The sequence below is a fragment of the Dermacentor albipictus genome, chromosome 8 (assembly GCF_038994185.2).
Source record: "Dermacentor albipictus isolate Rhodes 1998 colony chromosome 8, USDA_Dalb.pri_finalv2, whole genome shotgun sequence".
Taxonomy (NCBI): domain Eukaryota; kingdom Metazoa; phylum Arthropoda; class Arachnida; order Ixodida; family Ixodidae; genus Dermacentor; species Dermacentor albipictus.
Genome location: NC_091828.1, coordinates 95,330,017 through 95,344,527, shown reverse-complemented (window position 1 = coordinate 95,344,527; position 14,511 = coordinate 95,330,017). Strand labels below are relative to the sequence as shown.

Sequence of the window (14,511 nt, the reverse complement as noted above, 5' to 3'; positions counted from 1 at the left end):
TTCATCATGGACAGCAATCCGGCGCTAGGAAACTGTCCTAGACTTAGCCCCCAGAGCCGCTTCAATAATATACTGTGATAACTTTTCTATGAACCAGCTAGTAACAGTTTATGTTCCCGGTAGGTGCGTGTCGCTACGTCATAACGCAGACGGCGGTCACGTGGGATCAAGACTGCGCAAGGTTTCGACACCGGTTCCGGCTCGCTTGGTTGTATACAATGCGCTGCTGTACTGACTTCCGTCTTATTTTTGCAGCAGCGCGTTGCCAAGAACGTACGTAAAGAAACGATAGTGAACAGGTGAAGCAAACTGCCGAATGGCGTTTATTTGAAAACGCATGGCATAATAACATGAACACTGGCGAAAATTGTTGGCCTAATTGGTCAGCACTATAATATGCACTATAATTATACACATCAATCTATAAGCATGTGCCACTTCACGGCCGCGTTCAGCTACTGATATACATTATCTATAAATGTCCCAATGAATATATTCTAACAGGTACTAACTTATCGCACGCATCAATCTGTGCTTGAAATACGCGGAATACATCCAAAACACCGCGTCCCAGACACCATCCTCCAATTTTCGTTTGGCGGCGATTCCCTGGTGTCTCTCCCTATTGTCGATCAAGGGCCCACGTCGAGATCGCGACGTTGTAGAGGTGGTTAACGCTTAAATTTATCCGAAAGCGCACAAATTTACGGCGTGAATCGTCCCGCAGAAGAAGATCTAAATGACGTCATGTACGATTCTGAAATACATAGTTCCGAATTTTATCTTAAGTTTCTTTTTTTTCTTGTCAGCCGGCCGTGCCCCCGCGTGTCTACAGCGCAGCATCGCCGCTCGAGGACGCGAGGCGGATGGCCACGTTCACGTTGAGGTCGGCACCATTACTGAGTCGCTCGGCGGTGCTCATGTCGAAGGTCAGGCCGTCTCCGGTCCTGATCGTCTCGTTCCGGGTGTGCAGGCTCCTGGGTTTGGCCTCCCAGGTGAGCCGGTGTTCGGCACCGCACAGCTTCAGGCGGTACACGAATCGCCGTGCTTCCTCGCTCGAGCCCACCAACAGGACGACGCCGAAGAAGCGGTTGCGGTAGTTGTTCCTCTTCTTGAGCATCACGACGAAGTCGCGACCCAGACACGACTGCAGCGCCACCCAGCAGAAGGCCTCGGCACGGTTGAAACGCATCGCGGTGAGGACTACGTTCTCGCCTACAAATGCGCCAGAAAAACGAATAGGACATTCATTATAAAAAAAGTGAAAGAGCTTAGACGGTCGATCAGTGTGTAGTTCTGTTGGGCCCTGCTTTGCCTCGTTCCTAATACATGTACTGCATTATGACTTTGAACAGCCAAGCCAAGCCAAGCCAGCCAGCCAGTTGGAGACACCATCACATGGCTCATAACCATGTTACACGAATGTGCAGTACGTTTTCATGTAAGCGCATGCGCAGTCCATACTGCTTCACATGTATAAACAATTCAGTGGTACAATAAATTTACTTGAAAGTTGGCGCTTGGTGTGTCTTCTCTTACGTCAGTGCTTTTTGTTGCGCAGTGATACTTGACTATAAATTACATGCAGGTAGACTCTTTTGTCATCATATGACTTGTGAATTTAGTCTTGTACAGATTGTAAACCAAACGAAACTGCCGGTTTCTGTTAGAGTTGTTTTTGTTTTATGATTACGATTACAAATAAATAATTGATACAGTAATTAGGCTATAACTGGAAAAGAAGCATTTCAAATAGATATTTTCTTAATGTGCAACGGGAACAATAATAAAAAAAAGGTTAGCGAGACCAAAGGCTAATAAACACGCCAGTTTCTTGGCGCCACAAAGTTGGAGTTTGCCATGCTAAACTTTTTAAAGATTCTACCATTTCACGCTGTGCCATGCTTAGGCAACTCACCTATCCCCGCCATTAAGGCCTTGTTCTTTCTGTTCGCTCGTACAGGACCGGATACGACAGAATTCGTATTATCGTCTCCATGGCTCTCAGTAACTTCACCAATAATCAACATCCAGGGCCACTGTACAACTTACATTGTGGCATTTTCTTCTGTGCATTTGTACTTTATTCTATCTATTTTCTTTCCGCAATGCTGTCCACCCTTGTAGGCATGGTAGGTAAGATATTTAAGGAATATTATCCATGCTAACTAGGCTGGCAGTGCCAGAAGGTGCACGAGGGCCCACAGAATCGACAAGCATGATGGCCACCGCCAGAAAATGTCACATGCATACAAGAGCAGCTTATCACAAGGCGAACTTTCGAGAGAAAACGGCGCAAAATCAAAAACGGCGAAAACGCACCGTATCGTCTAATCAGAGCCACCTACAGAATCGCTTACCATTCAAACAAGTTCAAACAGTGGTTTAATGCTGTCGCTTGTACTCAGTTTAACTGTACAGCATAGCACATTTCCATGATGGACTAGTCTATAAAGGCATGCATTTTCACATATAGAAGTACCAGCCTAGTTATTTCCCTTGCCGATCACCCGGTCTAGAAGCAAATCAAATCGATGTAAATCTTGCGGGGGAAGTTTCCAGGATCCCGTTAAATTTAGTATGACTTACGTTACCTCTCTATAGAACGTACAAACTAAAGTCAAATCATCAAAAGCAGCTCTCCTGTTACCCTCAAATCTGGAAAAAACAATGCGCACGTTTATTAGGGCTGGTGGGATAAAAGTGCGCTCGCATAGCTCGGTGCCTCACCTTGCAATCGTGGAACGAAGTCGTGCGAGCGAAGAATGTGGTTCACGACTTCTTGCAGCGGTCCTCTCCACTTGCACGTCTTCAAGCCGAGCACGCAGGGACACGGCCTGAGGAGCATGGAAACAAGTCACACCGAAGCCCACCACTGTGTCATTTTGAACCGTGCTGTCAGCGGATGCTCCACGTTTACGAAAAGGAGTTTCAACCACCTCTGTAGAATCCTAAATACAGGACACACTTGAAGGATGACTAACGTTTGCACATTCAAACACTTCAGTTTAAAAGCAAACAGGGAGGCTGGCAACTGCGTTTTGCGTGGTTTACTCTGCTTGACATAAAAATTGTTACAGCGCAAACACATACAACCACAAAGTATCGAGGACGAGACACAGTGCTTGTGTCTCGTCGTTGATACTTTGTGGTTGCACATGTTTGCGCTGTAACAATTTTTATGTCAAGTATGTACCAACTCGCCCAGAAAGAAGTTTTAATGAATTACTCTGCTTTTAGTGCATAGTCTTACTTTCCAAAAGAGTTTTACCTTTGGGATATAACCTATTGCCCTTCACAGAATGGAGAGTTGCCCGAGGCGAGAATGGAAGCAGCAACGCTCGTGGCAGCTCGTGGTGACATCTTGTGATGCACTGATCATCCACGATGGCTTAGACACATTTTTGTCTTATGTAAGTTTTCTAGTGAAAAAAAAATGTTTTTTTGCTGCATGTTAGTCACTATTTCCTTGAAACGCTTTGCACCAGCCGCTTAGTTGAATATAACTCGCAACTACGACAATAGCAATGCGTCTTCTTCGGTTAAAATCAGCGCTACCGCTACAACTACACGGCGTCATGTTGTAGTGTTAACAACAGGACGCTACCTGCATCGTCACCTCTGTCCCCGTACCCGGTGATCCTGCATTTCCTAACGGAAAGGACTCTCCTAATAGCGCTACTGTCATGACCAAATTGTTTACCAATATCAAAATTTTTTGGACTGTGCGATCGCCGAACTGAGTCTACTTCAGTCAACAATTGCTATAGCGCTCTAAAGTAATAAATTAAAACGTGTAAATTAGGTAACCTACGCACTTAGCCACACTGTTATCCATTAACACACAACTTCTGAAAGTCTGCTGTTCAATATAACTTGCTGCCGGAAAAAAGGGAGCATTAGCATCTTCATCTCCATGCATCTGTGAAGAAAATTCTGACTTGCTTTATATTTACTCTAGATTTTTGAGAATGCATTGTACTTGCTATATACAGTGGTGTTACATCCCTTGCAAACTTTCACAGAAGATCCAACCACCGTACAGACCAGAATCTGTTGCTCTGTAAACATTCGTTTTAGAACAAACGCAACTTAATCCCGATCCCAGTCACCAGCTGTCTGCGCAGACCACGATAGCTGCCAAATCTATGACGGGGAAGCTGACAGCAGAGACACGGCGACCGAAGACTGGCCGTAAGCATACCCTAACAGCAGGATGAGCGTTTTCGCGGTTGTTTCCGCAATTACCCGGCAAAAAGATGGCCGCCCCCTGGAAGTGCAGCAAATTATGGTCTATATTTCTGGGTCATAAGGAGCACACACGATATGATAGCGCGAGAAAAAAAAATAAGGCAGTGTCTAGTCTTCAGGCAGCATGGAGAATATGTGAAACAAATTTTTCCCTTCACTCAGTTCATATTGGCTTTCGGAAAGTAAGGTTTGGTTAGGTGAGGTTATGTGAGCTTAGGTTAGGTCAGGTTAGGTTAGGACGCGCCTGCAGGCTCTCGGGCACACCTGCCGGCAGAGTTTCCCAGCAGTTTGTCACGTGACTTCGGAGCGCCAATAGCAGGTGAGTGCCGAGAGGAATTTGTCTAAGAATTTTTTCCTGACTGCCAGTAGAATAGAACGCTGCCAAAAAAGACAATGCCGCAATACAATACTGCCGGTACTTTAGAAAAGCAATCTCACCCGTATTCGCAGGAGCCTTCATGCTTCTTTTTGGCGGTGATGAGGAGAAGGGAAGTGCAACCCTTGGGGCGGTACTGGCACGGGAACGTTGCCGTTTCCGCTAGCTTCTCCAAGGCCAGGTTCCTGTTCCTTCCTGGGTGCAAATAAACGTGCAGGGGACTCTCCTGACCGTGACAGCTGGATGCTGACGTCTCGTCGACTGGCTCATACTTAAATGAGATAACCGAATTCTGTGCCCAGCGGGGAGATCGAACTTCCGATCACTGAGACCAGCCACCGGAGGTTCTAGCCATTAGGCCACAACCTCAATTCTACCGTACCAACAACTAGAGCTTTTGAGACGATCGCCGCATGTGTCCCAATGCGTAGCACGGCGTGTGCGAGTTTAATTTAAGCCAAAGAGGCATGAATTAAAGACGCAAATTTAAAGCATTTTTATTACCCGCTTCACTACAGCTTCGCTTACCCGCCGTGGTTGCTTAGTGGCTATGGTGTTGGGCTGCTAAGCACGAGGTCGCGGGATCGAATCCCGGCCACGGCGGCCGCATTTCGATGGGGGCGAAATGCGAAAACACCCGTGTACTTAGATTTAGGTGCACGTTAAAGAACCCCAGGTGGTCCAAATTTCCGGAGTCCTCCACTACGGCGTGCCTCATAATCAGAAAGTGGTTTTGGCACGTAAAACCACATGATTATTATTATTATTATTACAGCTTCGCTTCACGTAAATTCTAAGATGTGCGTTAGATTTGCGTGCTTTTTATAGTTTCTTTTTCTTTCAGTGCGACGGCAGTTCAAAGCTCTAAACTGGTTTTCATCTGCGTGGCCATTCATTCCGCTACGACATCGACGCCAAGCCAATTACATCACATCCCCGTACTCGGGATCACACTGGCCGTATGGCAAAGAACAAAAAAAAGATATAGCGGTAACCATCTCCGAGCGGATGTTGACGTTAAGGCGATAAGCGTTGAAATAACGATATCATAGTTTTGACACGTCATACCCCAAAATTTAACTTTTTGATAAGCACGGCAGCACTGTAGCGACAAATCATATACCGCCCCACCCAAAAAATATGTTTCAAGATTTTTTTTTTGCTTGTTTTTCGTTGAAGAGCAGAACATACCCAGTGGAGCATAACCATTGTGACACAACTTGGAGTGCAAGGAAAACACGGCCGCTGTAGCACGATTGATAAAAGCACCGCATGCATAATGAGAACATGTCGGTTGGCATCCAAACAATGGCAAGTTGTTTCAGTGCTGTTAGCATTCTTTAGGAACTTCACACTATTTGAGAGAAAAAGATTTTCAGAAAGGCAGAGAGGCCGGCCTGAGCTATAGCTTGCTATCTATGTGTCTATGTATAGCGGCCTATCTGTGTGCCTATGTATGTCCATGCCTGACCTCTTTCCCACCAATATGGGTCACTAGGCCGTCCATGATCGAAAATTGAGAGCAGTAGACTGCGGTGCTGGGAGAATCGGGTTCAACACCAACCCTCGGACCAACTTCGGTCACATGGTGTGTAACTCTGTGTGCGTGGTGCTCTTCAATGAACCTATTTTACGCCAACATGTGTCAGTCGGCATGTGCCGCTGACACATGTTGCATAGGCACCACGGCCGCCACGAGGTGCCGCCACGAGACGTCTCGCCGCCGAGGCTTTCAACCTCTATAAGGATGGATGCACCTACAATTTTTTGTCTACTTTCATTTTCCTCTACATTAGCATTTCTATTTTAGCGTTTTTACATGGTTTTCTTGTTTTCCTTATCTATTGCTTTCAAAAATCAGGTCCCTCGGTTCCCGTTCCTCTTGTTCTATAGCAGATAGCACATTAATAATAATGGGGTTTTACCTGCCAAATAAATATGACTACAAGGCGCGCCATAGTGAGGACTACGGGTTAATGTAATCCCCCTCAATCTACGTACACGAGAGCCTTTTTTTTTTTCGTCCTCCTATAGATGCGGCCGCCGAGCTCAGCAGCACAACGTCATACCCACTAAGCTAGTGTGTTGGGTAAGCTAGCACGTTTCTGGTCTGGGAACTAGACCGCCAACACTGCTTGCACACCCCCAAAATTATGGCATGCCCCACGACCTTTCCTTTGGTACCGCCTTCGAAACATGCAGCACCCCGGCTCACCTTTGGGCGCGCGGCACACGGGGCACTTGGCCACGTTCTTCCGGCAGGGGGCGCACAGGTGGTGGCCGTTCTCGCACTGCATGATGGGAGGCAGCGCGTACTCCCTGCACACGGGGCACTCGAACAGGCTGGACATGTGGGACAGCGAGGACGTCCTCGCGGATCGGGATGGGCGGGATATGCTTGTCACCGAGGCCATGCTTCCTCGCGTTAGCTGGACTGGAAAGAAACGCATACATGCAGTACACGCCGGGTAACGGATGGAGTAATTAACGGGGTAATTAATATCCGGGTATCGGCGGGGAGTAGAACTCCTCCGCTCGTCCCTCTCGCGACGACGAGCGATGCCCGATCTGGCTCGGACGCAGTAAATTTTATTTTTGGGAGTGAAAACTAATGGCTAGATTTCTCTATTTCGACTCGAAAATCTGGTGGGCGAGCAGTCAACGGCATTGCATTTTTCGATGTTTGAAGTGTACAAAAGTCGGCGTGAGTGTTACAATCTAGGGCACCTTAGAATCGAGTAAATACGGCAATGTTAGTAACATTTCTCGTAGTTTGCTTTGTCTACTTATACGGTAGGCTCATCCCTTTAACTAATTAAGTTTATCGGGAAATTTGACCAAGAAGTATATTTCACTTTGTCTAGTGTGCTCCGTATGTTTCGAATGGTTTTGGAGATAGTCGGTAGTGGCCAGTTAATAAAAAATCTGAGGAAGCCTATAATCCATCTCACAAGCTGGTTACAGCACTGCCAAAGGTACGAGGCGTACACAGGCAATATCATTGCACAGCGCTATATAGTTTGGGGCCTAACTGGCTGATTATTGTCTACACTCGAGAGATTCATTTTTGCTTAATTGTTACATGACACTGTACAGTGATACGTGACGATACGGTGGTTGAAACACTGCCGGTCCGCTACGTCCGCTGCCGGTCCGCTGCCGAATCGCTGGAGGATCCGCTGGGCTTTTAGCCCAGCGAACCTTCCAGCATATTGTCGGGTAACTAAACTTGAATTTGAGTTTGAGTATAAGCACTTCTTACGAGTTGTGAATGCGAAATCTAAGCATTACTGTTCAATTGAACGCCACTGGTGGAAGTGGCAGAAACATTTATTGCCAAAATATATGATGGGGGGGGGGGGGGCAAAACCCCCTACATGGCCGTTGGGTGGTCCCCATGGGGAAAACGCCCTTACATAGTATGGGACCCGGCATCGGAGCGAGCAGTCGAACAAGTGGACAAAGTGACTCATGAGCGCGAATAGTGGTTCGAAGCACGGCTAGGCGCTCTCAATAGGGCGCGGCCGGCCAGGACTGCGGCTTGTTGTCGTGGACTGAGAGACCGCGCCGTTCCCATAATAGCAAAGGGTGGTCCTTGTAAAGCTATCCTCTTCATTGCATTGGCAATGATACGGCGCTCATCTTTAGCTGCCGTGCTGGTGAGTATAGAGTTTCCCAGTAGGACTCCACCGTGGCCGGGGACGGGGGATGAGGGAAGGCGGAGCCGGTCAGGAGGGTGTGAAGAAATTCTCCTGGTTGGCCACAGAGCTTACAAGAGGAAGGCTTGTGTCAACGGTATCGTCCAGGCTTGCTTGTGTTGGTTTGGCTGGTTGAGTTCGGACGACAACTGGGGAAAGTTGTCCATGGGTGTGACCAATTCTTGCTGCTGAGTTTGTCAATGGCTTGGCTGTTCCCCTCTCTGCTGAAGGTTTCGTACCTTGTACGATCCCGTGCCGGTGAGGTGAGAGCCCTTGCACAAAATGCACTTCGGAGTACAAGGATGGTCATGCTGCGAATGTAGTGTTCCACAGCGGGAGCAAACATTGGTTTTGGGGCTTGGGCATACGTCGTGATGGTGATCCGGCTATCTACGATTGGTACAGACACCTGGACTGCCACGGTATGGGGTGCAGTGGTGGATGGCGTCCGTGTATTTGATGGAGCCCGGGGCTGTGTTCGCGCCGAAGGTGATTAAGATAGAATGAAGCTTTCCCATACGTCGGGCTGCTGGTATGGTGTACTCCGGGTTTCTTTTAACCAGGTCTTGATAGAGTTGCGTTGGGGTCTCCTTGTACGCATTTGTGATGACTCCTCTGGTAGCCCCTGTGGGGGTGCCACGCAGCCCGCGCACGGGTAGGTTTGGTCTCCAAAGGTGAGGGAGGTCAGCGTCTTGAGAGTTTCTGCTGTTGGGAAGTGCGTTGTTGCCATGGTGAAAGTGTTAGTCGGGTGGATGTGCAGGCAGAAGTCGTTCAGTTGAGTGACTTGTAGCTGGCTCTGCACTGCCTTCCAGAGTCGAAGTGTTGGGGCTACTCGGAATCGTAGTTCACCTCGCAGGCGAACGACTTCCCGAATAGCGTTGGGTGGGAACGATGGCAACTGCTTGCTGCGTTGCACTGTGAGGCGAGCTTCCTTGGTCGCAGCTGGTAGGCAGGCCAGCGTCTTGCTGCTGCCAGCTGCGACTGCTGCATCACGCGCCGCGTTCCTGGCGTTCGAGTTAGCTGCCTCGGAAGCAGCTTTGCTGGACCGATGAGGTAGTCTCGGCGAATTGGCTGGTCGGGAGGCATATGCTTTGTAAAGAACCGGCATCCAATCGCATGACTGTAGCTCTTGTGCGGCTATAGTGGGGCCTTCAACCGTTACTTCCACATAAAGGGTGGCGTCGCCGTTGGTGTCGAAGGAAGGGGAATTTGAACTAGGCTTAGCTCGGCGGCTGCGTGCCCCGATCCGATAAGCGTTTTTAGCGCAGAAATTGTCGGATTTTGCCCAGAATGGGCGGTTCCACTGTCTACCTTAGGCATTTATGTCGCGTTTCGAGCAGATTGGTGGCCGTATGAGAGATTTGGTAGGAGTACAGCACGTACCGTTTGCCGGAGCTGACGTCGCAGGCATCCGCTTGCGTTGACCCATAGCGTGAACGCCGCTGAGCGGTCCCTCGAGTTATGAACAACTCCTCGCGGGCAAGCGAGCGCGATGAGACGCTTGGCGCGTTTTCATTTGACCTCACCGAGGCGGAGTTTTAGGCCCGTATTCACAAACCAACCTTATCTTAACGCTATAAGGCGCCCTTTTATAAGGACGAGGAAAGTATAAGGTTGAGAAAAGGCCAAGGTATGATTCAGAAGCGTCCCTTATTGCGTGAAAAGGCGTCCTTATCGAAGGCGGCCTTATCGTCATAAGAGATGAGCATGGTTGCGAGGCTATGAACTTTTCTTGGCCTTAAACGGCTCAGTTATTAAAAAGGAAACACATTTTTGTCGCTGAGAACAATATATATATAAATTGAATGGCGCATTATTACGCGTTGTGAAAAAGCAATGGGAAAAGAGCGAGTTCAAGCTGTTGCGCGTCTCTCATCTGCAGACGAGAGACGCGCAAAAGAACGGCAACGCGTGTTGCCATGGCAACACGCGTTGCCGTCCTTTTTTTTCCATTTGCGGTGCTTCATTTTCCATTTCCATTTTGCGGTGCTCGAGCGCAGTTCCTTCACTTTTTCTCTTCTGTGTTAGCTATAACTTGCGTTAGACGCTGTAAATATTGCGCGTATTTATTTATTTATTTATTTCCTTATTTGTTCATTTATTTGTGTTTTGAAGTGTTCGTTTGCTTATTGTAAGATCTGTTGTGGGAATGGCCACTGAGAGGAAGAAAATCAACTTTACGGAGGAGGACCGGGGAATTTTGATTGACTTGGTGACGAGAGAGAGCAACGTGCTGGAGAACAAGCGTACTGATGCGGTGTCCCTGAGCGAGAAGAAAAAGAAATGGCAGCAGATAGAACAACAGTTCAACAGTAAGAACGGAGTCCACCCGCGCACGGAGCATCAGCTACGCAAGTGTTGGGACAACTTGAAAGAGAAGTGGCAGCACGGGCGAACCGCGATCGTCTGGGCTCGGGGCAAGTGGCAGGATGGAGAGAAGGTGCACCACCGCTCGTTTTGAAAAGCAGAACCTGCCAAGAAACTCGCCGTCATTGTACATCTCCATGACATTCTGACGGTCCCTGAGTACACGCCGGATGAGCTTTACATAAGGAAGGGCTTCGCGAACATCGGCTTCCCTTAATAGGGCGACAAAATCGACTAGCTCCGTAAAGCTGCTTGCGTGGTCGGCCATAATAAGTGGCGCCTTAAGGTAGCTGCCGGGCTACCTTAAGGAACGCTCCTTTTCCGAGCCGGTAAGGTTAAGGAAAGGTTCGACTTAAGCATAAGGTTTGTTTATGAAACGCGTTAAGGCGCTGAAAAGGTAAGGAAGGCAAAAGATAAGTATAAGGTTGGTTTGTGAATACGGGCCTTAGAGCGAAGGCGCGAGCTTGCGCGGACAAGGAACGCGTGGATAACGCGGGCTTCCGAGACCGAAGCAACATGAACCCTTGAGTGCAGTGGGGTCGTGCGGGGGCCCGGGATCGCGCGTGTTGCAAACTCCTCAGTCTTTACAATAAAGCTTTTATGATGGTGACGAGAGCGAGAGCGAAGGTGCCATGGCGTCGCCGCGATGCCTTCTCCCCTTGATAGTGACCTAAAGAAAGGAAGGACGCTTGATTCTGCTGACGCAATAGCGTGGTAGCAGGTGCTCCCTTTCGCCCGCTCTTCTCCGTCGAGGTCCGAGCCAGCAAGCGTGAGCCAGCGTCACGAGCGCGCGAGACGCATTGGTGACGTGGCGTCGCACAGCCAATGGCAAGTTTCGCTGTTACACACGCCACCAGCTTTTTTTTTTGCTCAACGGGTGGGTCATTTGGCGCTTTCGCATCAAAAAGAGGTACAGTTTTACGTACACAAGCCGTCTTACGCCCAGGCTGGTTGCGATTGTTGCGTACTTTCCGCTCAATGCAGCAGTAGTGTGAGCAAAGTAGTTGCGCTTTTTGCGTTTACGCTTACGATCCGTGCGAACGATGCGTACGTAGCGCACGTAGTCTGAACGCGGCATTAGGCAATCAATAAAATTCAACTTCAAGACTTCTATACATTTATGGAAGCTGCTAAATGAATGTTTATGTCATGTTACTATATTCTTTTTTTATAAAATCTAGTGAACCCTTAACGAATCACAATCGACAAAAGGAAGCTTAACATATTATTGCGCTGCGATAGTAAACTTAAATTCCAATTGAGAGCTTATCGAAGTGAAGAAAATTTCATTAGGAGAGCTGCGTTGCGTATTTGTGAATGAGTAATTATTGCAGCGAGTGTATCGGTTTGCCCATAAGTTTGATGTAACATAGATTACTTTGCTGATTTCCTCACTTACGGTTGTATACACGCAGTGCGTTTGTGGGCACAGATTAGTGGCGGTTGGTGGTGATATGTCCTAGAAGTGGGCAAGTATTGAAAATTTCGGAAACAACCTCACCATCGAATCAAAGCAATCGAATAAGCTTTTCCATATTCACTTTCTCGGAAAACTGCACCTCTGCCAAATACACGCCAATGCTTCAACTATTGGCACCTTGCATGCCATTGAAAAAGGCCCATGCAGGGCAGGGTTCCCGTTCTGTGCGAATTGTGAACTACGGTGACTATTTTTCGTCGATTTACAAACTAAAGCATCCAGATGACCAATCTTTCAAAAACCACTGTGTATATCGACTAAACAATATAATTCAGATGTTCTCTTCATATTTCTTTACGTACATATTGAACTATACAAAAGAAATGTGGCATTCGATTCAATGCTGATGTCGGTATTCGAAAAAAAAAATTTGTTCGAACGGTACTAGCACTGGCTTTTTTTTTTTCGCAGTGAGATTTATATAGACCTTAGTCAAAAGATTTCTTGCTAAGTCAACGGTATTCGGGTGCGATAGTGTTCCAAACACTCTCATACACTTCGCTGTTCGACAGCGACAGTGAAGGCTTCCCTTAGTCGACCATAGCATGCCGCCGTGGTTGTTCAGTGGCTATGGTGTTGGGCTGCTGAGCACGAGGTCGCGGGATCGAATCCCGGCCACGGCGGCCGCATTTCGATGGGGGCGAAATGCGAAAAACACCCGTGCGCTTAGATTTAGGTGCACGTTAAAGAACCCCAGGTGGTCAAAATATCCGGAGTCCTCCACTACGGCGTGCCTCATAATCAGAAAGTGGTTTTGGCACGTAAAACCCCAAATATTATTATTATTATGCAGTGAATTTCACTTATCACACCAGTGTCCCCGACGCCAATGAGGAGAACTGCGAGTAATACTAAACGACCTTCCGATAGGCAGTAGAGGCTTGTCTGAGTGTTCAACAAACCGAGCATTGCTCAGTCCAAAAAACCCAGCTTCAGAATGCTCGTGATAGAGAGTTCGAGCCGCGATCCAATTACCTCGCGATAAGCGTCTCGAATGGACATCGCAAATCTAGTCCATACTCCTTCGCTTTTGCTCCTTTTTTTTTCTCGCTAGTTTTGTGTTCTGGCTCTGCTCTCAGCTGTGCGGAACTTCACTGCAAGGTGCCTATAACCACAAAGAGATACACAAGCCCAAAAAAAGGGTCTCGTACCTGCTGGTGGTGTTATCTTACAAGTATGCCATTGAGGTTTCAAGCTAATACGGTCTTAGATACGAGCAGACACGGTACTTACCTTAACACGGGGTCAATTTAGGCTGTTGTTACTGTGCCTTCAATTTTGGTTTCATATATTACTCGTCTTCTTCTTCCTTACGCGTGAAGCTGGCTCGTGCTACTTCTAGTTCGACGACCTCTCAAGAGATTGCCCAAAGACTGCATGTATTTTTTTTTTGCAAAATGTAAGTATGTCAAAAAACATTTCCGTAGTGACTTCGTACGGCAACGGCACGAAGGTTCCTATCTTAAAGCGAACAGTTTTTTGTGCCTCTTTCACCAGTTTTCGTGGTTGGTCGGCTATGAGTGGTCGAACTTGCATGGGGCGCTGGTGGAAAATTACAGTACTATCGTCCCACGCTCCACTATACAAATCTAGTTTCTCTTTACTCCTAACCATACGGAAAACCGCCTGCTTCTTGGCCAATCCCCCATAGTGGGTACGCGCCACTGTCTGGGACACAAGACAAGACAAAATGGCGCGAGCTCTCGGACAACCGATTTACGAGGAGCGTTCAACGCCGAGCCCCGTCTTTAGAGCTCTGTGATAAGTTTTGATGTTTCTGAAGCTTTAGATGCGAAAGTGTAACGCTTTCTTAGGAGAACTTTCGTTCCTTCGTTCGTTCGTTCGTGCTGTTCGGATATACATTGACAACCATCGTCCATGGTGTCTGCCCAATTTCTTTATTTCCTTTAGTTAGCACATTTAATCTGTCTCCTCTTTCTCAACTCAAGACATCCTACTTCAGCTGAAAGAGGACGTGATTGTACCAGCGACACGCAACTCCCCCACGGCTATCCTCGCCTTAGATCTTAAAGGGGCGTTCGATAACGTCAAGCACACAACAATCTTACAGAGGCTAAACGCGCTGGTCTGTGGGGCCAGGACGTACTCCTATAACAGAGATTTCCTCTCAGATAGAAAAGCCATCCTAAAGGTCGGGGACAAAGCCACAAACCCCTTCCTACTGGGCGGGCGCGGCACACCACAGGGCGCAGTGTTATCCCCTCTCCTTTTCAATATCGCCCTAATAGGCCTACCGCCGCTCCTCGATAACATCCCAGGGATCCGGCATGGCCTATATGCTGACGACATTACCATCTGGTCGTCCACAGGGTCCATTG

The 14,511-nt window shown here is 47.9% G+C and overlaps 1 protein-coding gene across 2 annotated transcripts; it reads right to left on the bottom strand.

Annotated features, from left to right (window-relative positions):
• Positions 1-295: 295 nt before the first annotated feature.
• LOC139048515 (E3 ubiquitin-protein ligase Siah1-like) lies at positions 296-13,502 on the bottom strand. 2 transcript variants are annotated; one of them, XM_070522917.1, is made up of 5 exons: positions 13,406-13,502; positions 6,843-7,061; positions 4,690-4,822; positions 2,731-2,837; positions 296-1,215 (listed from the first exon to the last, which is right to left on the bottom strand). In XM_070522917.1, the coding sequence occupies exons 2-5, from the start codon at positions 7,039-7,041 to the stop codon at positions 830-832; spliced, it is 825 nt and encodes a 274-aa protein (XP_070379018.1). In that variant the 5' UTR covers positions 7,042-7,061; positions 13,406-13,502; the 3' UTR covers positions 296-829. The 2 variants fall into 2 exon arrangements, with proteins under 2 accessions (XP_070379018.1, XP_070379017.1); XM_070522916.1 differs by lacking the exon at positions 13,406-13,502 and adding an exon at positions 9,709-9,824.
• Between the last annotated feature and the right edge of the window lie 1,009 nt (positions 13,503-14,511).

Excerpts from the sequence above, each read along its gene's own strand:
- LOC139048515 (XM_070522916.1), bottom strand. The coding sequence starts at position 9,754 with ATGGGTCAACGCAAGCGGATGCCTGCGACGTCAGCTCCGGCAAACG. Across the intron at positions 2,838-4,689 it reads GAAGGCTCCTGCGAATACGG|GCCGTGTCCCTGCGTGCTCG; the intron begins GTGAGATTGCTT and ends CATGCTCCTCAG. Across the intron at positions 1,216-2,730 it reads CTTCGTTCCACGATTGCAAG|GCGAGAACGTAGTCCTCACC; the intron begins GTGAGGCACCGA and ends GCGCATTTGTAG.